The sequence below is a fragment of the Scyliorhinus canicula genome, chromosome 6 (genome assembly GCF_902713615.1).
Source record: "Scyliorhinus canicula chromosome 6, sScyCan1.1, whole genome shotgun sequence".
Lineage (NCBI taxonomy): Eukaryota > Metazoa > Chordata > Chondrichthyes > Carcharhiniformes > Scyliorhinidae > Scyliorhinus > Scyliorhinus canicula.
The window spans coordinates 49,841,318-49,867,949 of record NC_052151.1 but is presented as its reverse complement, the minus strand read 5'-3'; the positions used below and the strand labels follow the sequence as shown (position 1 = coordinate 49,867,949).

General features: G+C 46.7%; 1 protein-coding gene across 4 annotated transcripts in view; it reads left to right on the top strand.

The window, feature by feature from the left end:
- Positions 1 to 26,632, top strand: part of LOC119967138 (glutamate receptor ionotropic, kainate 2) — a 587,375-nt gene that overhangs the window by 522,014 nt on the left and 38,729 nt on the right. For all 4 annotated transcript variants that reach the window (XM_038799270.1, XM_038799271.1, XM_038799268.1 and 1 more), the window contains exon 15: positions 5,579 to 5,804. In XM_038799270.1, coding sequence (XP_038655198.1) covers positions 5,579 to 5,804 — 226 coding nt within the window. The remainder of the gene's footprint in view (positions 1 to 5,578; positions 5,805 to 26,632) is intronic.

Here is a 26,632-nt window from a genome sequence, read left to right as displayed (position 1 = left end):
CTCTTTCTTGAGCTTCCATGCCCAGTGTACTTCAGATGGAGCCAGACCAAAACTCTGTACAGATGAAGCTTCATTTCCTCACTTTTATGTTCCAAGCCCCTTGAGATAAAGGCCAAAATGTTATAATCCTGTTTTGATTATTTATCTGTGCACTAACCTTTGATTTATGTATGTGGACTTATTTATCCCATTGCTCTCCACAGTTCCTACTGTCTCACCATGAAGTAAATATTGAGATTTATTTTTTCAGACCGAAGGTTTTTTTCTAAATAGATAAAGAGTACCCAATTCATTTTTTCTAATTAAGGGGCAATTTACCTTGGGATCTTTTGGGATGTGGGGGCGAAACCTATGCAAACATGGGGAGAATGTGCAAACTCCATACGGGCAATGACACAGAGCAGGATCGAACCTGGGACCTTGGCGCTGGGAGGCAGCAGCGCTACCTACTCCACCACCGTGCTGCCCCAAGATCCGAAGTTAATGACCTCACAGTCGTGCATGGTCAGCACCATCTGCCTTAATTTTTTCCACTTAGTCAGTCTATCTCCCTTTGCAACTTTCTACTGCCTTTCACACAATTTACCATTCTTCCTAATTTAGGAGTATATATTGTATAGGGCCAGACTGCAAGTCCAGGCCCTGTTAGTTATGTCCTAGACCCCCTTCAGGGCACCAAAACTGAAGATCCACCTGTAGATGCTCCCCCACCCACTGCTGTGGTGTTCCATGGTCCAGGATTGACATCGGCCCTCATCCCAAACTCCAGAGGCAACCCCAGGAGTGCCTGAAACTTTCACAACATATATGTGAATGATTTTTATGAAGTCACAAAGAGTGAGTCAAGTTTTCAGATGGCATTAAGATAAAGAAAGGGTACATCATGGGTGTGGTTGAACAGCCTCCTCGTGCCCCACTCAGTGACGCAACCAAGATGTTGAATCTTGCGAGAGGCCTCTCGAGATATTTGCGATGCTCGGAATGCCTCACAGAGGCCGAACAAGATCTTGTGAGATGTCGCAATCTGGATCTCACCCTCGCTAGTCGCGTCCCAGATTTACATGTTAAGTGAACTGTTAGGCGAAAATCCTGTGCTGGGGCAGAATTCACCCATCTGGGGACTAAGTCTTGTGGTGGGGGAAGTGTTTACCGCTGTGGAGGCCGGCGGGAAAACATGCGGAATCTTCGGGCTCCGAGCTTATTAATAATGCATCCGGATGTTTTGCACCATATTTCAGAGAAGGCCTGACAGTGTGTAGCCCGCCATCCTAATTGGGCGCCATATTGAAAAGGCACCCAACCACACTGACCCACTATTGAAGAAAGAAGGTGGGCCCTCCTGAAAATTAAGATAGATCTCCAGGAGCACTCTATGGCTAGATGGTGAACTCCCTCCAGGACACCAAATCTGGAAAATCCACTACTACTGTGGTGTTCCAGGGTACAAGATTGACTTTGGCCTCCATCCCAAGCTCTGGAGGTAACGCGAGGAGAGCCTGGAACTTTCACAATATATGCAATAACTTTTCTTAAGTTATAAAGGAGCTAATCGAATTTTCAGATAGCATTAAGGTTAAGAAATGTGTTTGTTTCGCAAATGCAATATGAACAAAATATGTATGTCAGTTCAGCAGTGATCCACACCCTATCTGCTCAGGAGCAACTAAATTTGTAAGGGACCATTTTCTAGACAGCTCAGGAACCTAAAACAGGTGATAGATCATTTGTTTATGTTAATTAGTACTCTTAAAGCCTGATTTAAGGCACTTCCTAAAAGCAGACAGCGGTGAACACAGTTGGCACTGGGATAACTACATTCAGGATACCTTGGGGCAGAATTTTCCCAAACCCCTGCCGGCATGTTCAATGGTGAGCATGAGGGGTAGGTGGCAGGAGGCCTAAAACTCAGTTTTATACAGGCATGAATTTACAGTGAGATCTTCCGCTGGTGCCTGCCATGGTGGATCAGGAAACCTGCTGGAGTCTGGCGTGAAACCCATTTGTATCCCACCAGGAGGTCCAACCACCTACGTCCAATTCTCTGTGGCGCCAGTGGGAAAGAAATGTCTGTACGAAACCTATTTGGAACAATTTGGTGTTCAGCTGTCAGGCCTCAGCTGAACAATTCGGTACACCACTTATCACTTCCCCCTCAAGCCGAGGTTGTTTTCCTTATCCCTACTCTGTTTGCAATCTCTCAAAGTATCAACCAATATCACAGGCTTGGTTCCAATTATTGTCCGTTCATTTTTGCCAATGATCTCTTGCACGGAGCCTTTCAAATTGCCTTCTGAAAGTCCATTTCGACAACATCCCAGTTAATAATATCAACAATTACCTCCAAACATCAACTAGATTAGTCAGACAGGATTTACCCCAAAAGTACTCCTTCTGACTCTTTGAACAGGACATTGTTCTCCAAGTGCCAAGTCACCTTTTCGTCAAAGCATAGAAAACGTTATGGCATGAAGGAGGCCATTTGGTTCAAAAAGTATCATCCGGCACAACCTACCTTCCAGCTCTTTTAGAGATTATGGCCGGCATTTTCAAGCCCCGACAGTGGTGGGCATCATTGCAGACGGGAGGTGAAAATGTGAAGCATGGCCAAAAGCACGGTAGCATTGTGGATAGCGCAATCGCTTCACAGCTCCAGGGTCCCAGGTTCGATTCCGGCTTGGGTCACTGTGCGGAGTCTGCACGTCCTCCCCGTGTGTGCGTGGGTTTCCTCCGGGTACTCTGGTTTCCTCCCACAGTCCAAAGATGTGCAGGTTAGGTGGATTGGCCATGCTAAGTTGCCCTTAGTGTCCAAAATTGCCCTTAGTGTTGGGTGGGGTTACTGGGTTATGGGGATAGGGTGGAGGTGTTGACCTTGGGTAGGATGCTCTTTCCAAGAGCCGGTGCAGACTCGATGGGCCGAATGGCCTCCTTCTGCACTGTAAATTCTATGTAAAAAGTCAACCGCTTCAATTTAGAGAAAGCTGTCACCAATTTACACCACAGAATTATCTCACAAACAATTAGACAAATGACACCCTAAACCATTTTGGTTGATGATTTGGTGGTGCTGGCTGAGTGATAAATAGATGCGTAAACTTTTGGAGAACTCCCACTTTTTTGAACGATGCATTTGGATCATCCATTCTCACTTGAGAGTAGATGGGATCTTGGTTCAACGTCTCACCTACAAGTGAGAGCACCTCCACAGTGCAGCATTCCTTCAGTATGAGCTGGAGTGTTAGCCTGGAACATCCAGCAGACCTCTGACCCAGAGATGAAGGTCGGAATTCTTGAACCTCGCCCACAGCAGTCCCGCTGCAGTGAATGGAGTTTTGGCTGAGCGCCAAATTCTTCGTTCTCACTGGCAGCGTTGGCAGGACATGCTCGGTTTAGAGAATCCTGGCTGAGAATGTTACCACTGAGCCAAGGCATTCAACATTGCCTTCAATTTATTTAAATTACAATGAATAAATTTAAACTCTAGCGTCACAAATCAATGAATTTGAACTAACTAGTTAATAAAAAATGTTAAAAGATACTCACCCAAGTAATGCTTTTCATGTTAAATCTATTTTAATGAATACATTGCACTAAAAAATTTTTCAGTCTCAAAATTAAAAGTTATCTTTTGCGAGGTACTCGGCTAACCAACCTTATCAATATGTTTCTGAATTGGAATTGGGAAATAAGTGTAAAATCATTACCCTGTTGGCGGTAAAATTACCTTTGTGGTCTTCCCACTGCCATATATCCACCTGTGACCTATCTGGAATTTTACATGGAGCAGGCAAGGCCTAGGGATGCCTGTCTACCCCACCTTACTGGAGACCCTTGAATGGACCGTTATTGGCCACTTAAGGGTCACCTCCTGCTCAACCTAAATTTTGAGGCTGGCAGGAGGAGTTTGGGGGCAGAAGGAAAGCCCAGAAGGAAGGGGGGGCAGGGGCCTTAGAACTCTACATTTCCACGTCGCACCCCCACTCCCCCAACCAATGTTTTCCCCCACAGGTGCTCCTTAGGTGGTGGTCATTCAGAAATCCCTGGCCATGGTATTAAAGTGGGTGCTCACGTATATATATTTGGAGTTACAATGCTCCATTCCTCTCTCTCATAGAAACAGAGAAAATAGGAGCAGGAGTAGGTCATTCGGCCCTTTGAGTCTGCTCCGCCATTCAATTTAATCATGACTGATCCTCTATCTGAATCTTCCCACATACCCCTGGACACCTTTCGAGACTATATTTCCTCTTAAATATATTCAGTTATTTGGCCTCCACGGCCTTCTTTGGCAGAGAATTCCACAAGTTCACCACCCTCCAGAGTGAAGAAGTATCTCCTCATCGCAGTCCTAAATGGCCTACACCGTATCCTGAGTCTGTGACCCTTTTTTCTGGACCTCTCCAGCCAGAGGAAACAATATCCCTGCATCCAGTCTGTCCAACCCTGTCAGAATTTTATACTTTTAAATTAGATTGCCTCTCATTCATTTAAACTCCAGTGAATACAGGACTAGTTGACCAAATGTCTCCTCATGTGACAATCCTGCCACCCCAGGAATCAGTCTGGCAAACCGTTGATGCACTCCCTCTGTGGCAAGTATATCCTTTCTCATGGAAATTGCACACAATACTCCAGGCGTAGCCCTGTACAATAGCAGTAAGACATTCTTGCTCCTGTACTCAAGTCCTCTTGCAATGAAGGCCAACATTTGCCTTCCTAACTGCTTTCTGTATCTGAACAACTTCCCAGAAATTCGAGTGAACCAAAGATCCATTGAGCAAAAGCAATTTCCTTGTTCTTGGTTAGAAATTCTCCCATTTCAGACTGTAAGGGACCTACATTTATCTTCACCAATCTTTCTTATTTTACATACTTACAATCTGCTTTTATGTTCCTTGCAGGTTTACTCTCATTCTCTATTTTTCCCCCCTTAATCAGTCGCTTGATCCTCCTTTGCTGAATTCTAAACTGTAACCAATTCTCAGGCTTGTTACTTTTTCCAGCAACTTTATGTGACTCCTCTTTGGATCTAATACTATCCTTCATTTCTTTCATTAGTCAGGCTGGGCCTCTTTTCTTGTTGTGTTTTTGCACCAGAAAGGAATGTATAACAGTTGCAATGCATCCGTTCGTTCCTTAAATATTAGCTGCTGCTCTCATATCTCGGAGGTCAGAAGCTTGAAAGAATGTGCCGCAGAATATTTCCCAAGCTCATTGCTGAATTTCCATCTCCTTTCCAGTGTGTAACTCCAATTGCAGTTTGAATACCATTCCTTTGGTTTTCTATTTGAGTTCTGTGAACCGTGAAAACTGCTGTGAGCAGTAGAAAAGGAACATTTTATGAAGAAGTTGTGATTGTTTTTGTGCTGATCTTAACCTGACCACACTTTCAGCCATTTTACAGCTCTTGCTGCAAACATATAAAAAAATTGAATTTGAAAGGAACCTTACTCGCTGTTTTTGTTGCGTTTCTTTCCCAGGATCACTGCAGCAAGTTTTATTTCCCACTCAGAAAATCATTTATCTGTGTTTATTTTTATTGTCCTCCCTCTTCATGTGAACCTCTTATGCTTCGTTGCAGAAATCCAAAATATCAACCTACGAGAAGATGTGGGCCTTCATGAGCAGCAGACAACAGACCGCGCTTGTCAAGAATAATGAAGAAGGAATCCAGCGTGTCTTAACCACGGATTATGCCTTGCTAATGGAGTCAACAACCATCGAGTTTGTCACGCAGAGAAATTGCAACTTGACACAGATTGGAGGCCTCATAGATTCCAAAGCTTATGGAGTTGGCACTCCCATGGGTATGTAATAAAGCTGACGAGGTCTCCGTAAATTAAACAGAAATGCAGTAAAGCTAAAACTGACCTGCCACTGAATGTCATTAGCTATTTGTACTAACATTATTTACAATAAGTTTTTTAATGCCGTAATATGTCAAGAAGGACTTGTTTCTGCAGCAAGGCTTTATAAAGATAAATCTTGTCGTTAATTTTGCACTCAGAAAAAACACACACAATTTAACCTTCTGGCTAATGAATTTTCCGTGCACACTGCAATACAAATGTGCTTTCTGTTACCTAATGGATGCAAAAATGTATTCTGTTATAAATGTCAGAAAACTTTGTGTGATATATACTTCTGCAGATTGGAAGCATGGTGTGCAGAACAGGGTGCCTCATGGCTCTGCTTCTGAATAAGTACTCTTAGTGTTAACAAAATGCCTCCCAGAAATGAGTTAGAAATGAAATTTATAGCCCTATTTGAAATTATCCATCCTTTTATATTGAAGAACTAGGCCACACATGGAAATCAAATTGAACAAGTAGCCCAATATGCTCTAGAAATTGAATAGCAAAATTTTTTGGGCACATGGGTTGTCACGGTTTGTTACGAGTCGTTGCCCGTTCAGATTGAAGTGAGCAACATGCAAATTTAGCATACCCATCCCATCTGATTGATGTTTGCATCGGCCCATGTATCTGTACCTTCAAGCTGCTCATAGACTCAGCACTCGGCAGGGATCTGACAACATTGTTTGCAGAGTAGTTGTTAGAGCTGACTTGCTCTTAAAGGCAGGCTGTAGCTTAAAGACAACCTGCACAAAAATATTGTTGCAATGTAAATTATTTACATTGAAGACCAAGAGAGAGATGGTGATCTATAGTGAAGGATGTGGTGCTGGAAGCTGGAGGAGAAACAGCATGGTTCTGCAGGGGGCAGGATACCCTCAAAGACTAGCCTCAGAAGGGAGTGTGGGCAGGTGACCAGGAAGTTTGATACCCAGATTCTGGACCTGTGGACTTTGCAACAGTGACAGATGGGGCAGCACGGTAGCATGTAGGTTAGCATAAATGCTTCACAGCTCCAGGGTCCCAGGTTCGATTCCCGGCTGGGTCACTGTCTGTGCGGAGTCTGCACGTCCTCCCCGTGTGTGCGTGAGTTTCCTCCGGGTGCTCCGGTTTCCTCCCACAGTCCAAAGATGTGCGGGTTAGGTGGATTGGCAATGATAAATTGCCCGTAGTGTCCTAAAAAGTAAGGTTAAGGGGGGGGGGGGGGGGGGTTGTTGGGTTACGGGTATAGGGTGGATACGTGGGTTTGAGTAGGGTGATCATGGCTCGGCACAACATCGAGGGCCGAAGGGCCTGTTCTGTGCTGTACTGTTCTATGTTCTATGTTCTATGACACGAGGGAATGGATTTGTCACTCCCTGCAGGACGTTCAAAGACAGAAGAGACATAGTAAATCAAACAGGTGGTCTGCCTGGAATCTAACTGGCCGCTCCTTCCCATGCTGCTATTATACAAACACGTGGGGGGAGTGAAAACATTGTGTGGTCCACTCACCAGTGGGCTAATTAAGGGCCGTAGGTGGACAACTAATACACAGTATTAATTCACAGTACTTAGGGTCTCCATCTGACATTGAAATTTTACTGGTGGCAAGAGAGGCAAACACTAAGCAAACTGCTTTGCACGTGCTGGTGGCGGACATTGGAGGTCCCTCTTTATCCAGCCCCCTGGGTCATCAGAGGATACCCCTGATGAGACCATCAATTCACGCGACACGTGGTTAGAAGTGAACAGTGGTTTTAATCGTCTTACAACAGAGCCTGCCTGTGACGAGATGAACTCTAGATGAACTGGCAGGCAGGCTCACAACAGCAACCTTTATACTTCCTGTTAGGGGGGGAGCCATGGGCGGAGCCAAGGGTGGAGCCAAGGGTGGAGCCCAGTACAAGCTCCTCATCTCCCCTTATGGGTAGAGCCGCGCAACTACACATGATCTAGTACAAGGTACAGGCTCAACACATGTTGTACAATACAGTGTGGATTATTAGTATTTATAATTCACCACATTCACCCCCTGTGAAAAAATCAAGTCTGACGGGGGTGATGGCTTACAAATTGAGTCTGTCCGGTGGTCGAGTTGTCTGTTGTGATCGGCGGAGCACCGGGGTTGCAGCCTCTTCTGGTGGCTGGACGATCACAGTTGGTTGGGGTACGATGGCGGACTCCGGGGGTGATCTGTCCGAGCTTCGTACTGGGCACTGGGTGCGCTGCAAGCTTGTGGGCGCGGGTGCGCAGAACATGTGTAGCGACCCGGTAGGTGCGGGGGCGTGGGGCGCGATGAGCTGGGTGGGGTATAGTGTGAGGGGTACCTCGGCGGTGGTAGTGGTGGGATTCGATCCTGCAGGCGCCAGGTCCCGGAGGAATAGTGTCCTGACGGCCGTCAGGGTACTCTATGAAGGCGTATTGGGGGTTTGAGTGTAGTAGAAGCACTTTCTCTATGAGTGGGTAAGTTTTGTGTGCCCTGACGTGCTTCCGGAGGAAGTGCGGTTTGCACTCCACACAGATCGGGCAATCCCTGGTGATGGCTTTTACCTCCTCAGTGGAGAAAGGTAGATTTCGGGCTTTGACGTAGTGGGCGAGCCGGGTGACCCCCGGTTGGCAGAGGTCATTGTGGATGGCTTTCAGGCGGTCACTCTGCGTGCTGGCGCACGTGCCGCGGGACAGGGCATCTGGGGGCTCGTTGAGCTTCCCCGGTCAATACATGATATCGTATTTGTAGGTGGAGAGTTCGATCCTCCACCTCAGGATTTTATCATTTTTAATTTTGCCCCTTTGCGAGTTGTCAAACATGAAGGCAACCGATCTTTGGTCGGTGATGAGGGTGAACCTTCTACCTGCGAGGTAGTGCCTCCAGTGACGTACAGCCTCCACAATGGCTTGTGCTTCCTTTTCCACTGAGGAGTGTTGAAGTTCCGAAGCGGAGAGGGTTCGGGAGAAAAATGCGACTGCTCTCCCTGCCTGATTCAATGTGGCTGGAAGAGCGACCACTGAGGCATCGCTCTCAACCTGAAAAGGGACGGATTCATCCACCGCCCGCATGACCGCTTTGGCAATGTCCTCCTTGATTCAGTTGAAGGCCTGACGAGCCTCAGCCGACAGGGGGAAAAGTGTGGCCTTAAATGGTGAGCGGGCTTTTTCCGCATATTGAGGGACCCACTGGGCATAGTATGAAAATAATCCCAGGCACCGTTTGAGGGCCCTGGGACAATGAGGGAGAGGGAGTTCTAAGAGGTCCGGACCGGGTCGGGGCCCAGGACTCCGTTTTCCACGACATAGCCGAGGATGGCTAGCCTGGTCATGCGGAAAACGCATTTCTCCATGTTGTAAGTGAGGTTGAGTTTCTGGGCCGTCTGGAGAAATCGATGGAGGTTGGCATCGTGGTCCTGCTGGTCATAGCCGCACATGGTGACGTTATTCAAGTACGGAAACGTGGCCCGCAGCCCGTACTGGTCCACCATTCGGTCAATTGCTCGTTGGAACACCGAGACCCCGTTCGTAACGCCAAAGGTAACCCAGAGGAAATGGAAGAGGCAGCCATCGGCATCGAACGTCGTGTAGTGGCGGTCCTCCGGGCGGATTGGGAGCTGGTGGTATGCAGACGTCAGATCCACCGTGGAGAAAATACGATACTGGCCGATCTGATTCACCATGTCTGCAATCCTGGGGAGGGGGTACGCATCGAGGAGCGCAAACCAATTAATGGTCTGACTATAGTCTACGACCATGCGGAATTTTTACCCGGTCTTGACGACCACCACCTGAGCTCTCCAGGGGCTGTTACTGGCCTCTATGATCCCCTCACGTAGGAGCCTCCGGACCTCGGTTCTGATAAACACCCTGTCCTGCAGCCTGTACCGCCTGCTGTGAGTGGCTACGGGTTTACAGCCGGAGTGAGATTGGCAAAGAGTGGAGGGGGAGAGATTCGCAAAGTGGCTAGGCTGCAGATGGTGAGTGGGGGTAGGGGTCCGCTGAAGCTGAGGGTGAGTCTTTTGAGGTTACACTGGAAGTCGAGTCCCAGTAAGAGTGGGGCGCAGAGTTCGGGCAGGACGTATCGTTGAAAATTAGAGTAGCTGGCACCTTGGATCATTTGGGTCGCGACGGTGCGCCCTTGGAGGTGAACAGAGTGGGAGCCCAAAGCGAGCGAGATAGTTTGCCGTGCAGGAAAAACAGGGAGCGAACATTGTCTTACCAGATCTGGGTGTACGAAGCTCTTGGTGCGCCCGGAGTCGAAGAGGCACGGTGTACTGTACACGTTGATTTTAACGGTCATCATGGAGATGTGGAGGTGTTTCGGACGCGACTGGTCCAACGTGACCGCGCTGAGTTGCGGGTAGTCGGCGGCTCGATCAGCTGTGCTGGAGTGGCCCCGTGATGAATGCCCGCTGAGGTCGCAGTCTTCAATCTGGGTTGCTGAGTTTGGAGAAGATGAAGCCCAAGATGGCCGCCCCCGTGGATCGCACGTGGTGGGCGGTGAGGAAGATGGCATCCAAGATGGCGGCCCCCATGAGTCGCACATGGCTGGCCGCGTGGTGGGGGTTTGCTAAGATGGCGGCCCCCATGGGTCGCACGTGGTGGGTAGGTGCAGAGTCGGAGTACAGGCCGCAGCATTACAGGGCCTGCGGGCCTGCGAATTCAGGGAGCGAGTGCTCTGGGCTGCGGGAGGGTTTGGGGCTGGAGCTTTCTTTGCCAGACATACACTGGCATAGTTTCCTTTGTAACCGCAGCTGCTGCACGTTGCGTGGCGGGCCGGGCAGTGCTGCTGCGGATGCTGGGGCTGGCCACAAAAATGGCAGGTTGGAGTAGCATAGTGGCTGGGTGGCCGCACGGCGCAGGCCTGGGGTAGTCGCTGGTCGGGGGCCCATGACGGGGTCGCTGAGTCCGCGGGGAACGAGGTGAGGCTGCGGAACGAGACCTCCATAGTAGTGGCGAGTTCTACAGTTTCTTCTAAGTTTTGGGCCCCCTTCTCAAGCAACCGCTGGCGCACGTAATTGGATCTGAGGCCTGCAACAAATACATCGCGGACAGCGAGTTCCCTATGTTCTGCAGTATTTACAGCTTGGTAATTACAGTCCTGGTTTTTAAGTCTCTTAGGAATTCTTCTAGCGATTCTGTGGGGCGCTGGCAGCGAGTAGTAAAAACGTGTCACGCGTAGACCTCATTGACGGGCCTCACGTACATTCTGTCGAGTAGGGCCAGGGCCTCTGTATATGAGCCGGTTCAATTAAGTTGAGTAGATATACGATGGCTCACTCTTGTGTGCAGTAGGCTGAGTTTCTGCTCCTCCATAGTTTCTGTAGTGCTTGCTTCAGCCAGGTAGGCCTTAAAACATCGGAGCCAGTGTGAAAAGATTTATTTTGCTTCTGCATCCTGTAGGTTGAGTTCCAGTTGATCAGGTTTGAGGGCTGATTCCATGGTCATTCCTTACTGTTTCTTAAGACGATTAAATTGATGAGACCATCAATTCACGCGACACGTGGTTAGAAGTAAACAGTGGTTTTAATCGTCTTACAACAGAGCCTGCCTGTGACGAGATGAACTCTAGATGAACTGGCAGGCAGGCTCACAACAGCAACCTTTATACTTCCTGTTATGGGGAGGAGCCATAGGCGGAGCCAAGGGTGGAGCCCAGTACAAGCTCCTCATCTCCCCCTATAGGTAGAGCCGCGCAACTACACATGATCTAGTACAAGGTACAGGCTCAACACATGTTGTACAATACAGTGTGGATTATTAGTGTTTATAATTCATCACAACCCCTAACCCGAAGGTGCAGTCCATCGCTCAAGTTCCCATTACCTAAGGTTTCAGCCCCAACCTCAAACCCTTCTTCACTCACTTTTAAAAAAAATTCGTTCTTGGGCTGTGGGCATCGCTGGCTAAGCCGGAATTTGTTGCCCATCTCTGAATTGCGCTTGAATTGAATAGCATGCTTGGCCATTTCAGAGAGGGACCATTAAGAGTCAACCGCATTGCTGTGTGGATCAGGAGTCACATGTAGGCCAGACCGAGTAAGGACCGCTGATTTCCATCCCTGAAGGACATTAGTGAACTCTATGTGCTGCCCTATTTTGCCCTAGACCATGCTATTCTTCTTAAAACATCTAAACCCCGGAAAATCGAACAACCATTCCTGCCCCTGTGAAATCAATGTCTCCTTAATGGCCACAACAGCATAGTTCCAAGTTCTGATCCATGCTCTTAGTTCATCTCCCTTATTCCTGACACTCCTTGCATTGAAACAGACACACTTTAACCCATCCCACTGAGTGCAACTTTGCCTTATCAACTGTCTATCCTTCCTCACAGACTCGTTAAATACTATATCTGCCTGTTCAATGGCTACCCCTATCCTCTGATCAGTAGCTCTAGTTCCCACCCCCTGCCAAACTAGGTTAAATCCTCTCAAAGAGATCTAGCAAACCTCCCGTCCAGGATACTGGTGTCCCTCCAGTTTAGGTGCAACCCGTCCTTTTACAGGTCCCACCTTCTCCAGAAGGTATCCCAATGATCTACATGTCTGAAGTCTTCCCTCCTGCACCAGCCCTGTAGCCACGTGTTCAGCTGCACTCGTTCTCTGTTCCTTGCCTCACTAGCACGAGGTACCAATAGCAATCCTGAGCTCTTGTCTCTGTCCTCTCTGAGTCGCTAAGACAGAGAGGTCAATTCGAACTTGCATAACAAATGGGCGGCACGGTAGCACAGTGGTTAGCACTGATACTTCACAGCACCAGGTCCCAGGTTAGATTCCTGGCTCGGGTCACAGTCTGTGCGGTGTCTGCATGTTTTCTCAGTGTCTCCGTGGGTTTACTCCGGGTGCTCCGGTTTCGTCCCACAGTCCAAAGATGTGCAGGTTAGGTGGATTGGCCACTCTAAATTGCCCTCATGTCCAAGAAGGTTAGGTGGGGTTACTGGGTTGCGGGGATGGGGCGGAAGTGTGGGCTTAAGTAGGGTGCTCTTGCCAAGGGCCGGCGCAGACCCGATGGGCCGAATGGCCTCCTTCTGCACTGTAAATTCTCTGATTCTATGATACAAGAAGGTACTCAATTATTCAAGCCTTCACCAGTGTTACCTTGTACCAGTTTTAAGAAGGTCCTTAATTATTCCTCTCTTCTGAGATTCTCTGGTATCTCCGCGGTGTTTCTTGATGGTGGGAGGTGGCCCGCCATTGGCTGGTGGCAGGATCTACTAATCCTGCTGGTGTCAATGGGATTTCCCTTTGAATCCACTCCTTGTTGCTGGGAAACCCATGGCAGCGGTGCGCCATCAGTAGATCCCACCTCCATGAACAGCCAAAAGATCGCGCCCTCCATGTCAGCTCGGGTTCAGTGGTAACAGCTCTCACCTCTTGAGTTGGAAAGTGTGGTTCAAAGTCCGCTCCAGAAATGAGCATGTTTGGTGGTACTTTTTAAATTGAAGAATTACACATGAATTTTGAACATGGAGCAAAATATTTTTCAAATGTCATATGTAGATACAGATAGATACAGAGAGAGGGTTTTAAAATTAAATGAAATTTGAAAGATCTGGTAGCAATTAAACCATTCTTCCAATGATGACTCTTAGTGCTTCAAAATTGCCACATACATGGCTGTCCTCGGAGGACATTTGATGTTCCACCCAGCTCTCTTTCTCTCTTTTTGAAATTGCAAAATATTTTATTAATTGTAGCTGCATGCCCTGGTCAATTGCCCTCACACTCTACCTTGCTTCATTTGTAGGCTGCAGTTGCTCTGGATTGACCATGTGCGACTGGAGATTGACTAATAATCACAGGAATACACACCAGGAAAGAAATTAATTCCTGTTTTTTTTGGTTGAAAAATCCATGCCAATCTTGTAGCACCCAGTGCTATCCCCCCCGCCCGGGGATGCACACCAGCTGTCAAATTACCAACCAACAAGTTCCCATGGTTGGAATGAAAGCACTTGAATATTCTAATGGAGAGGGAGTGCCAAACTCAGGAATAACTGAGCGGAGCATGTACCACGTTTGATGCTGTCCATTTTGGGAAACTTCCAGCTGGAGAGATGCATCAGGAGTAGCATCAAGTGCTTGGCAGTATTGTATTTATGAGAAGCAGGGCTTTTCGTTATGGGGGCGTGGGACTATCTGTGATGTCCACTTCCTTCTCCGTTAGAGATGTTTGCCGCTGGAATGCATATTGGATCAAACTCATAACAAAGCTGGACAGAAAACAGTGTTAAATGCCAAAAGGCACATCCCAACATCCAAATTGAGGGAGTGTTTTACTTGCTAGGGATTGGGGACAGGTAGTCAAAATCAAGAGCGGCACTCAGGTCATATACTCGAGAGACATTCATGGGGCACTGCTTTTTCCAATTTCACAATGAAGCTCGCAGGCACTGAGAATATAGTTCTTCACTTGAGGTGCTGTGCAATAAATCTAATACTGTATCTTCCACATCGCCATTTTATATTTTCTCCTCCCTATTAACTTCCTTATTTTCCCCTCTATTCATTTTTAAGCTATTCTCTGTTTAAAGTTTTCTTTCTCCTCCCCTATGGCTGTGGCATTTGCCACAGTTTCTGTTGAACATTTCTGGCCTGTCTTTCTTTTCTAATGAGAGAAGACATGAGAACACTGTATGGGAATGAAGCCATCCTATCATTGCTTGTGCTAGTGTAAGCGTTCCATTAAAAGATTAGGTGCTGTCATTTTTGCTGCCTGGTTTTGGAGATTCCTGTCTCAATGGCATCATCGAGTGTTTGATTGCATTTCAAGGAAATGCACCTGAAACTGCGAACTACCAGCGCAGAGCAAGCAAGCGAGCCCGGTGTTATTTTCCCCCCTCCCCCGCAGACCAAATAGATTTCAACAATTATGCTCATGGGGCAGGAGACAAAGAGTCTCTGTCATTTTCTGGATTAAATATAAATGTAAAGGGAGACCTGGCAGGTTCCCCAGCACACTTAGTTGAAGAGTCAAAGATTCTCTGCTGCATTGCTGACACAGTGCATTGTGAACATTGAAACTGACTCATGCTTAAACCGAAAAAGGTTGATCGAACCCAATGTGAACTTTGCCTCAACACATTTTCTGTCTTAGCACAAAAATAAATATTGTTCTTACTTGAGGAAGGGAGAGGGAGTCATTTGGTCACTAAGAGATATTGAATATCAATGATTATTGAACAAAATGTTTGCTCAGGAATAAAGAACGCTTCATTGCTACTAAAAGAGGCTTTTGGTTGAAATCCCTCTCTCTACTTGCTGGAGTTTTAGCGTGAGGATGCAGTCAGTTGAACTATGAAGGACATTGGCCAGACAATCATTTTTGAACACGACTGTGTGATTCACCTTTGATTCAATACTCACCATCACTAACAATTCACAAACTGCAGTACTGAACAAGTGACTCTACTGAAAAATCTTCATTTAGTGAAATGCTACAAATCTTTCACTGTATCAGGAAACTATTATTGTGGACTGTTTAAACTGACCAGTTCAAAGCTTTTGATGGAACTAATAGACATTATTATATTAGACTTCCACGACTCTCACTGACTCATACTACTGTCAAGAACATATTCATGACTTAATAATCCTCAATATAAAGGTTACTCAAAATTATAATTTATCAAAACTTAAATGCTGAGATAATTTATAGGTATTTGCAGGAACAATGGGATACGAACAAGACTATCCCATTATAACAGTTAACGATATGTAACACAATGTTGTATTAACAGTAATCTAATCTTTCATACTGTGATATGTGATGGCTACAGTTGACTGACTATTGAGATAGTCAGAATATTGACATATTGGTCATAATATCAATTTGGAGAAAGGGAGGGACTGGCGCAAGGTGGGTGGAGGAATAATTTTGGAATCAGACTCAGACCCTCGAATGGAGAAGCACGGCAGGATCGGACCCTTCTGTCCAACTCCCCCCCCCACCCTCCTCCAACTTTCCCCCCCCCCCCCCTCAATCAAGAGTTAACCCTTTGTAATATTAGCACCCCACAATCTCAAAGTCAAGGATTGGGCTGAAACCTCAGGTTTCAGAGCTCAAATCCTGGTGGCATGGGATCAGCAGGCTTCTCTGCTGGACCCTCAACGCCTGCGAGTCAGGATCCTGCAGCTCTGCAAGGCAGACATGGCCATCCAGTTGATCGTAGACGGCCATCCAGTTGACCATAGACAGTCAGGTTGAGGGAGCACAGGACGCCCAGTGGCAGTGATGTACCATCAATTGAACGCGAGATGAGTTGCTGGACAAAAGTATGGCTTTAATCTGCTAGATGTTAGCCCTGCGGTCCATTACAGTACAAGGACGACCGCCGGGAGTACTGGGTATTTATACCCCGCCCTGGAGGCGGGGTTAACTCAGCCTCTCGACCAATCAGGGAGCAGTCACATGACTGGTCTCAACCAACCGGGCGAGAGACACATGACCGACCAGGGCCAATGGTAAGCTGGTGTTCTGCACCAATGGCAGGCAGCTATGCTAATCATACCACCACAGGTAGTAAGTTCAAGGGAGGGGACTCTCAGATAGAAGGCCTCAAGGCCAGAGCATAGGTCAGGACAGTCATGGTCTGGAAATGGGAGTGCACCCGAGCTGTGATTGCTGCCGTCAAGTCTCTGGGGCTGGCTGCTTCCAGTTCAGGAAGGCCAGTGTGTCATGGGAGATAATGATGACCAGCAACAGCAACACCAACTTGACCCCCACTCTCACCCCACGCAGGATTCCAATCGAAAGCAGTGTGGAGCCAGTGGAGCTGGTATCTTACGAATCACTGCGTTGGAGGATCAGATCAGACTCCAGCAGCAACGTGCAAGAGCAGGATCAGGAGCCGGAGGCAGCACCAGCCGTACAGGAGACACAAAGGCACCAAAGGTGACCACAGGTCTACAGGACTCATGTCCTTCATGGAGCTGTCCGACAACATGTGTCAAAGACTCTGCCTTACAAAAGAAGTGGCAATGGTGTCATGTCATTGTGCACTTGGCACCATGTGGTGACAGTGGACACCCTCTCCCTGTGGCTGTCAAGGTCATGACAGCCCTCACCCTCTATGCCACAGGGTCCTTTCATGGCTCCATGGGGGACCTCTGTGTCATATCACAGGCACCTGCCCATAAATGCATCTGTAAGGTCATGGATGCATTGGCTCTGGATGACATCCATTTTGTCCTGGACCAGGCTTGGCAGGATGTGAGGGCTATGGGGTTTGGGTGTATAACTAATCTGCCATTGGTGCAGGGGCAATAGACTGCACCCAGGTTGCTCACCATGCCCTGGGGGCTCCTAGGCATTCCCTTAACCAACCAGAAGGAGTTTCAGTCCCTCATTGTCCAGCTGGTGTGGAACCACCAAATGCATTTCATGCACGTATGTGCCCATTTTACAGGGTGTGTGTATGGTACCTACAGTCTCGGTCAGTAGCAGATCCCTGGGATCTCCAAAGGACACCCCAGGCCACAGGGATAGCTCCTTGGGACAAGTGATATCCCCTCAGGTCATGGCAGATGATGCCAGTACAGAGGCCATAGACCACAGTGGAGACCAGGTACAATGAGCGCACAGTGCGACCCAAACTGTTATTGAGCAATGCATCGTACTGTTGAAAATGCAGTTCCGCTGCCTTGAAAGTTTCAGTGTGGCCCTACAATACAGTCCCCAGATGGTCCCCTACATCGTCGTGGTCTGCTGTGCCCTCCAGGGTCTGCAATGGGGCGAGGAGCTTAAGCAAGATGACCTGGTGCAGGACATGCGTCCTCAGACAAGGAAGATGTGCCTGAGGGTGTCGAGGAAGAGCCTGCTGAGGAGCCCAAGGATGGTGGCCAGGCAAGGTTCAGGGTACATTTGGGTAGGAGGGTTGGAGGAACCCTCATTGCTTCCCGATTCATGGAGGAAGACTAGCTCGCTGTCCACCAGCGTGCCCCCCACCTCAGGATGTTGTGACCCCTGTGCAAACAGGAGGTGAAGGTGGCCGAGATACTGATCATCAGGATGCTGGGGCTGGAGAGTCCTTCACGCACACAGACTTATCTGGATAGGCACATGAACAGAGGGGGTGTAGAAGGATATACTCCCTGGCAGCAGTTGGTCTAGATAGGACACATGATCGGCACAGGCTTGGAGGGCTGAAGAGCCTGTTCCTGTGCTGTATTGTTCTTTGCTGCCTGGCTACAGCAGGAGAATAATGATGATTCACAGTGAGGAATGGTCTGTGATGCTCCTCAGCTACTGCTTCTGTCTGACTCATGTTTGTCTGCTGTCAGCAGCTCATATCTGAGTGAGGGTCTGTGCTTCATTCATTTGTCGCTTTGCTCTAGAGGGGGATTAGGGCGAGGGTCTAAGGTTCACCTAATCATGGCTGAGTCTTATCAATGCGCTTGGGTGACACAGTGGCACAGTGATTAGCACTGCAGCCTCATAGTACCAGGGTCCCGGGTTCGATTCTGACCTCGGCTGACTGTCTGTGTGGAGTTTGCACTTTCTCCCTGTGTCTGCGTGGGTTTCCTCTTGGTGCTCCAGTTTTCTCTCACTGTCCAAAGATGTGCAGGTTAGGTGGATTGGCCATGCTAAATTGTCCGTAAGTGTCCAAAGGTTATATGGGGTTACAGAGATGGGCGGGGATATGGTCTGTGGAGGGTGGTTTTCAAATGGTCAGTGCAGACACAATGGGCTGAATGGCCTCCTTCTGCACTGTAGGATTTCTATGAGAGTTATAAATTCTGAGGTATTAAAGTGGTAAGCAACATTAATATTTTATATCAAAATTGAGCAATTGATTCAGTCCCCCTACTACTAGTGCCAAACGTCACCCATGCCCACGCTGTGCCCTACAACTCCTTATCCCTGCAAACACTCCCAATATATCTAGGTGTGTTCCTAGAATGCACACCAGAGATGGAGCCGGCTTGCTGCCTTCCATGCTCTGTTGTCATAGATGCCCTTGGCAGCAGTCCTCTGGAGCCCTGGAGTCCTAGAGGGCTCCGGCCTACTTTCAGGTGGCACTGATGTTGTAGCATTACCCTGTTTTGTCTATTATGCCCGAGTTGCTCGGATTTCAGGAAGGGGGATTCAGATTGACAGGGCACTCCCAGGGTCCCCTGGGTGGAAGGCCCCAGGCTGTGCAGCAGCGGATCCTCCTCCTTCCAGGTGCTCATGAGGGGCAGCTGGAGTGAGCTCCAGAAGGCACAAAGTCATCTGCACTGCCAGTGCTGGAGATGTGGCATTTTCTGCACCATGCTGTTAGGACCTCAGCAATGGGCCTCAGACATTGACCCATGCTTCAGACATGTCCTACCGTGGGTCTAAGCTTGAGCCCCAGATTTTGCAAAGCGGACATCACACTTGCAGTGTTGGCCTGAGAGCAACGCATTGCCAGCAGCATCTCCTGCGACAGAAAGCTTTGAGGCTCCTCCATATGACCTTGCAAAAGGAGTATTGTTGACAATCCCTCCTGTATTCCCAGCTCTGCCTTTGCATCTCAAGCAACTGAGGGATGAACATGTCCAGAGAGATGGTACCTCGCTGGGGCAGAGCTGATCCAGCAGACCTCCAAGTGCCCGATCCTCGGGATGTTCCTGCCTCCACCTGATGAGCATCAGAAACAGAGTGCTGTTCACCAGTTGTAACCCAGTCACCAGTCTGCTAGGTTCACACACCGAGGTGTGTGTCTCAACGATGGAAGATAGCGCAGGTGATAGCCATGATGCTTCTTCGCTGTCCTCCTTCAACATCTCCTTTGAGGTCATATTGAGGGTGGGGCACTGCTGGTGGACGGGCCAGGCTGATTGAACGATGTTCCTGCAAGGAAAAGGACATGGTATGAGGACATGGTATATTTACATGACCAGGTCAATGGTCTGGGATATACCAAACCCACTCGAGATTGGTCATTGGGATGAACATGTAGTAGTTCTTCACTTTTCTCTCGCAGGCCCACTTTGCTCTCAGCACTCTCCTTCATTGTGAGCTCCAGGGCTCTCTCACCTCAATAGTAGTTAGGATCTTCAGCTCGGGCACCCTGCCGCCTGTCTTCTCTCGCTCATGGCAGTTATGGGCAGGAGCCCAAATGGGGATGATGTACGCTGGTCGCCTGGCAGGTCAGCTGTCAATGATACCTGGCACTTGTGCGTGCTGCACGTAAGCAAGGACAGGTTCTGAAGAGGAATGCTAGGGGTGTGTGAGGAAGCTTGTGGGAGGTCGGGTGCTGGATCCCTGCGCGGTGGGATTGAGATGACATTCCCGGTGGTGATGGCAAGGTGACGGCAAGGTGGAATGCAGAGAGGATACAAGCAGCACTTACCCTGGCAGAACAGAGTAGGTCATTCATCTTCTTGCAGCATCACACCACCATCCTCTTTTGCAATGCTGCGACCGTCTCCCAAGCAGGGTTAGTTACCTTGCTGGAGGGTCTCCTGCCTGCCTTGGGGTCAATTGTTGCCTGTCTCTCCTCCTGGGCATCCACCATACAGATGAGGGCCTCCTCCATGAAATCGAGGTGCTGGCTTCCTCACTGCCATCCCACTGGCTTGAATGACAACAAGTGCTGTGGAGCTGTTAAAATGCAGTGTCCCCCTTCATTCAAGTGCTCAGATGGCCTCCGGAAAGGGTGAATCAGATGCTTTGTGCCTCAGGAACAGCGTTAAGTGTCTAAAATTGCGGTCTGGATTGCGCTGCCAGGGCCGACGGGAATTGCACCAGTTTTCGCACCGAGATTGACACTTTGCCATTTTTTGGAAAATTCTGCCCATAGGAACGGGGGAAGGCGATTCAGCTCTCTATGACTGTTCTGCCATTCAATAAGATCATGGCTGATCTACATCCTAACTCATACCCACCTCGGCTTCATATCCTTTACCGTTGGCCAGCAAAAATCTATTGATCATAGATTTCAAAACATTGATTAAGCTGGATCCACCAAGGTTAATTTAGCCACATGTACAGCTTTTTGTTGGAGGGAATGCCACAATTCTACCACCCTTTTTATAAAGACTCATCGTAGAATCTCTCACCCTAACCCTAAATCAAATCCCTCTTAACCTTCTATCTTTCAGGGAATAGAAACCCAGTTTATGTAATTTCTCATAATTTAATCCTTAGGAGTACTGGTAATATTTCACTGAGAACTGTGTTGCAATGCTTTTAAGGGCAATATATCCCTTCTCAGGAACGATAGCCAGAATTATAGAAGGTTTATGTTGGGAGGCAGTGGCATTGTGGTATTGTCACTAGACTAGTAATCTAGAGATCCTGGATAATACTTTGGTGACATGGGTTCAAATCCCACCACTGCAGATGGTGAAATTTGAATTGAATAAAAATCTGAAATTAAAAGTCTAACGATGTCCATCCATGAAACCATTGTCCTTAAAAACCCATCTGGTTCACCGATGTCTTTTGGGGAAGGAAATTTGTCATCCTTACCTGGTCTGGCCTATATGTGACTCCAGATCCACAGCAACGTGGTTTGACTCTTAAATGCTCACATCCCATGAATGAATTTAAAACATTCCAAATGTGGTCTAGCTTTGGTGAAATGTTCTCCCCTTCTAGCTTTCCAGTAATTCCATTATCTTTTACACCTGATCACATCTTAATAATCTGTGTGCGTTGACCACATTTCTTTTGAACGTCACTGTTTCTAGTTTTTCACCATTTGCGAATTACTTTCACTTTTTGCTCCAAATGCAATTCGGGGGACAATTCCTGAATTAATAGTTTTTAAAGAGTGTTGCTGAAGCATCTGCAATTTCCTTGCCTACTTTCTCTGAACCTCAGAGTGGTGGAAATCAGGTCCTCAGGATTTGTCAGTCCAAAGTGCCATTATTTTTCCTGATACTATCTTCTTGCTTACATTAACTTTTGTGAACTTGATTAATTCTTTGTTGGCTTTGAATGTCTTCTATATTAACCTCATTCTGTGAAGACAGCACAATATTATTCTTCAATTCATCTGCCATTTCCTTGTTTTCATTTGCAGTATTACATTAAAAAAAAAATTTTTTTTAGAGTACCCAATTATTTTTTCTCTAATTAAGGGGCAATTTAGCATGGCCAATCCACCTAATTTTCACATATTTGGGTTGTGGGGGCGAATCCCATGCAGACATGGGGAGAATGGGCAAACTTCACACAGACAGTGACCTAGGGCCGGGATTTGAACCCGGGTCCTCAGCGCCGCAGTCCCAGTGCTAACCACTGCGCCACATGCTGCCCCTACATTTTGTTTTTTATTTTGAAGGGCCAAATTACCTTCACCACTGAAGAATGGCATTTTTCTCAACTACCTTCCCAGACCTCGTGCAATAGTGCAAAATGGGTGACAGTGAATTAACAACCCTGTTCACATCTCTCCTGATTTTTACTTCCATTGCCTGAAGACAAGCTCTATCTCCGCAGCATACTGGTCTTTGCAATTGGAGAACAGATTGCAGGCTAAATTACTTTAAAATGATTAATGTTATGTTTTAGTTATTTAGCTCTTTCTTCACAGTAGAAACAAAGGATGAAAAGGTTGGCACACCGTAGTCTACTTAACCAAATCGTCAGACTTTATTTGAGAAGTGTTGCTTGCTCACAGTCTAAGGTGGAAGGGAGAGAAATCTTAACCCTAACACACTGGTTTCCTATTAAACAGGATGTAAAATGAATATACAGCTATCGGCTCCACTTAGGCAGGCAACAATGATACTTACATTTACAGAATATATTCCTGTTGTTTGTGTAGCTCTTTCAGACCCCGTTTTGAAAGCATGTGCCTGTGGCAGCTTTTCATGAACTCTCCTAGTTGCTTTCCAAATCCTTCTGGGGCAGCACGGTAGCATTGTGGTTAGCACAATTGCTTCACAGCTCCAGGGTCCCAGGTTCGATTCCCAGCTTGGGTCACTTACTGTGCGGAGTCTGCACGTTCTCCCCGCATGTGCGTGGGTTTGCTCCGGTTTCCTCCCACAGTCCAAAGATGTGCAGGTTAGGTGGATTGGCCCTTAGTGTCCTAAATTGCCTTTAGTGTTGAGTGGGGTTACTGGGTTATGGAGATAGGGTGGAGATGTGGGCTTAGGTAGGGTGCTCTTTCCAAGACCCGGTGCAGACTCAATGGGCTGAATGGCCTCCTTCTGCACTGTAAATTCTATAATTCTTCCCCCACCTGTTCAAACAGGTTTCTTTTATCTCTCTCCAAGCCCGTCAACAATGGTTCTGTCCAGACACGACTCATCATGCTATCTAGGCTTTTGATGGCTCACTCCCGTTTACACAAAAGAACAGGGCCATGCTATGAATATGCAATTAACCTCCAATTTACAGACAGAAAAGGCCATCAGACTCTGTAATGTGCTAATAGCTGGTCAGATTGGAGTGTTCCAGAGGACAATGGATCTTGAGTGAATCACTCCAGCTGAACAGGAGTTTCCTATTTAATCCTATTAACAAGTTTAAGACTGAATGGGACAATGTAACTCAGGCCAGGTGTAGGCGTATACCTCTGACTCAGTGTTAACAGTTTTGCCCTCAGTCTGTTAACCCCTAAATTGCCCATTACATTTTTGATCCCATTTCCGGATCCAATTTCCTAACATCTCCCTCTCGTAACAGTAGCACGACAACCAATGTGAACTTTAACTCTTACTCACTATGAACAATAATTATTTTACCAAGTATCATTATACACAGTTATATAACACTCACACACACACACACACACACACACACACACACAGAATAAGAGAGTCTGTTAGGTGTATGTTGGTTACATCTAGGCAGAATCTGTTGTTCAGGAGACATTGTTTTCACACTCTCGGTAGTCTGTTCATCACTTGGCTCAGGATCATCATCTGATAAAGTTGATTTTCTTCTACTTCTACAGATGCTGTTGGTTCACTGGTGTAGAATCACAATTCGAATCAGTCACAATCATAGGTTCAGGTGACTTCCAAACCTTGGTTGTCAGATGTTGGCCTTTCAGTTACCAACTCTGCAAATTTCCTTTCTGAAGTGTGGATTTTATCTGTAGGTTTCCTCCAATCTCTCTCGTCATCAGTTTGCACTGTAATCGAATACTGTGACAGGTACCCATTTATCACTTGATGAGTATCTTCTTGTTAAAACTCTTTCTCGCTGCTCGAAAGCTTTTGGTTTTGATGTCCGCTCATGGCAAGTACCTTGGTTTTGTTGTTGTCACCCTACAATGGGAGTTGTGTCAGGCGGCAAGAGCAAATTACATTTGGTTCTCAACTTCCTTTTTAAAAACAATATTGCCGGTGAGTTTGGGGTTATTGCATAGCCAGTGTTTCTGTTAGATATGAGAAAATTATTTACTCTTTTAGCTAACAATCCTTCATACTTTGATGCTTTAATGTCATTCTTCAATATCCACTTTCCCAATCCATTTGTGGATGGATGATAAGGCACAGTTTTATATGCTGTACGCCATAGTTTCTAAAAGGTAGTTCATACATTCCTTTGGCATGAACCAAGTCCTGTTATCGTTAACTAATTGTTCCAGTTTGCCAAATACTTCCGTCCAATCATTTGATTGTCTTTTCAGTATTTTGGATCAATTTAGTTTGATTTCATTCAACCATACTCTTCTGAAAGGTGAGGAAAAATTCCTATCACTACATGTATTGGCAATTTTGCAGATTGACCATTCGCTTCAATTTTCACCATGATATAACCCTTTACTGGAACCACCTCTTCTGTGTAAGTCCTCAAGATTATATCAAATGCCTTTAGTTAGCTTTTGTTGATAGAAATTTTCAAAGATGATGGATACAATGGCTCCGGCATCTACTTCCATTTTAATTTTGTTTCCATTCCATCTCTGAGAAACTCAGTATCGCTGTGTATTGCCTTGCATCGATAATGCACCAAGTTTGAGTTCCTTGATCTCACCAGACCATGTCTTCCTGTGTCATTTAGTCATTCTGTAGACTTTGTGTGGATTTGGGTGCATTCATCCATCTTCGAAGTTTGAGAATTCTGTCTGGCCTTGCACTTCTCGGATATGTGACCTTTCTTGCCACAATTACAACATTTATTTTATCGACACCAACATTCCTGTGAGAGTGCACCACATCTGCAAAACTGTGGCATGTTTGCAGGTTGAGAGGTCTTCTTTTCTCAGTATTCATCTTGCTTATTTTGGCACTAGCTCCAATTTGGGAATCTTCTTTAGCTGCCAATTAGTTATACACTCCATTGGAGAGGTGTTGCTTGCTCACAGTCTTAGGTGGAAAGGAGGAAAATCTTCCAGATGCCTCAGATGATTTCACCACATAATCATGCGACACACTAAACAGAGTGGTTTATAATACTTAACAATTCTTTTCCACCTCCCTTTTCTGAAAGCATTCACTTCTTCTGGATCATGCCTCCATGCGCCGTTATTACCCTCTATTGCTCAAGTGTTCATTATTTGCGTGTAGGCAAAATTTAGTGGGATGTTCTTCAATGGGAAGTCTCATAACCCTTCCCTCCCTATTCTCACACAGGGAGACCAATTGTTGCTTCTCAATTTTGGTCTTGGATGTGTTCAGCTAACACAGCTGGATAAGGATCCTTTTTTTTCCCCAAAATCATTTTTGGAGTACCCATTCCTAGTTGTCCTTGAGAAGGCGATGGTGAGCGGTCTTGAACCAGTGTGGTGGAAGTACACAGTTCTTGGATCCTTTGATCTTTATTTGTTGGTTCCTTGTTGCCTTTATCATCAGGGGACTAGAATTAATGCACAGAATCAGCAGAAGCGGGTAGATGCTCCAATCTCAGTGAGGCTTGGTGCAATATGCTGGAGGCGAGGTAGGTGTACATATTTACCCCTTGTTCAATAAAATGTGAGGTCTTCAGGTACAAGTCAGACATTACTGAATGAGAGCTTTCCAAGTCACAATTTTCAGAATCTCTCAATTCTTTCAGCGGAGGGTTGAAAAAAAAATTGCTCGTCTTTAGTCTGCACTCGGACACTATGAGCATTAAGGTCACAGTGGCAAATTTTATGTGGCACAATGCACTGAAATATCCAGCAAATGCAGTTACGCAAAACCGAGATGGGAATTTGGAACACTTCTTCCTCCTAATTATATTACTGCTTCTGCATGGTGGACCGTCCCTCCTCCTCATTGCCCTTATTCATGTATCCTGCCCTTATTCATGTATCCTGCTCTATAACATTACAATATTTTACTCTATAGGTGATGTGTCACCCTTGATTTTTTTGGGTGCGACAATTGGCTTGAGAGGTCAAAAATGACACCTCAGGGCACGTACACTCTTCTGATGTGGGTGTTAAAAGTGCAGAGTGTTTGTATGCAGAATAGGCAAATCATAATGCCAATCAGCATGTAATGCTAATTTGTTGTCAGTATTATCACACTGGAGCTCAATATGCCCGCTAACGTTGTCTGTTAATCACTCACGGTTGAACATACGTTCAGCAGCAGGAAGACCTTCCCACCAACACTATTTAAGGGCAGCATCAATTACTTTAAGGTTAGTTGCTGACTGATTTATGCTGCCTGTTATAACAATTATACAAGTCTTTGTCTTTCTAGTCTTCTGTTATTGAAGTTTGAATGATGTGGCAGATGCCAAAGGGCATTGGTCCTGACTTCAAGGCTTCTTAGAAAACAGTTTCTACCAGGTATAGGTGTACAAGGAGGTATTCCCTTGAAATACAGTTTGACTGAATGACTTAATAAGGATGTGGGGGAGAGTTGAAACATATAAATGTTACCTTTATCAGGCCTGATTGAGAGGAATTGTTGGTTGGTGAGTGTTAAGGATGTCACGAGTTGAGGAGTC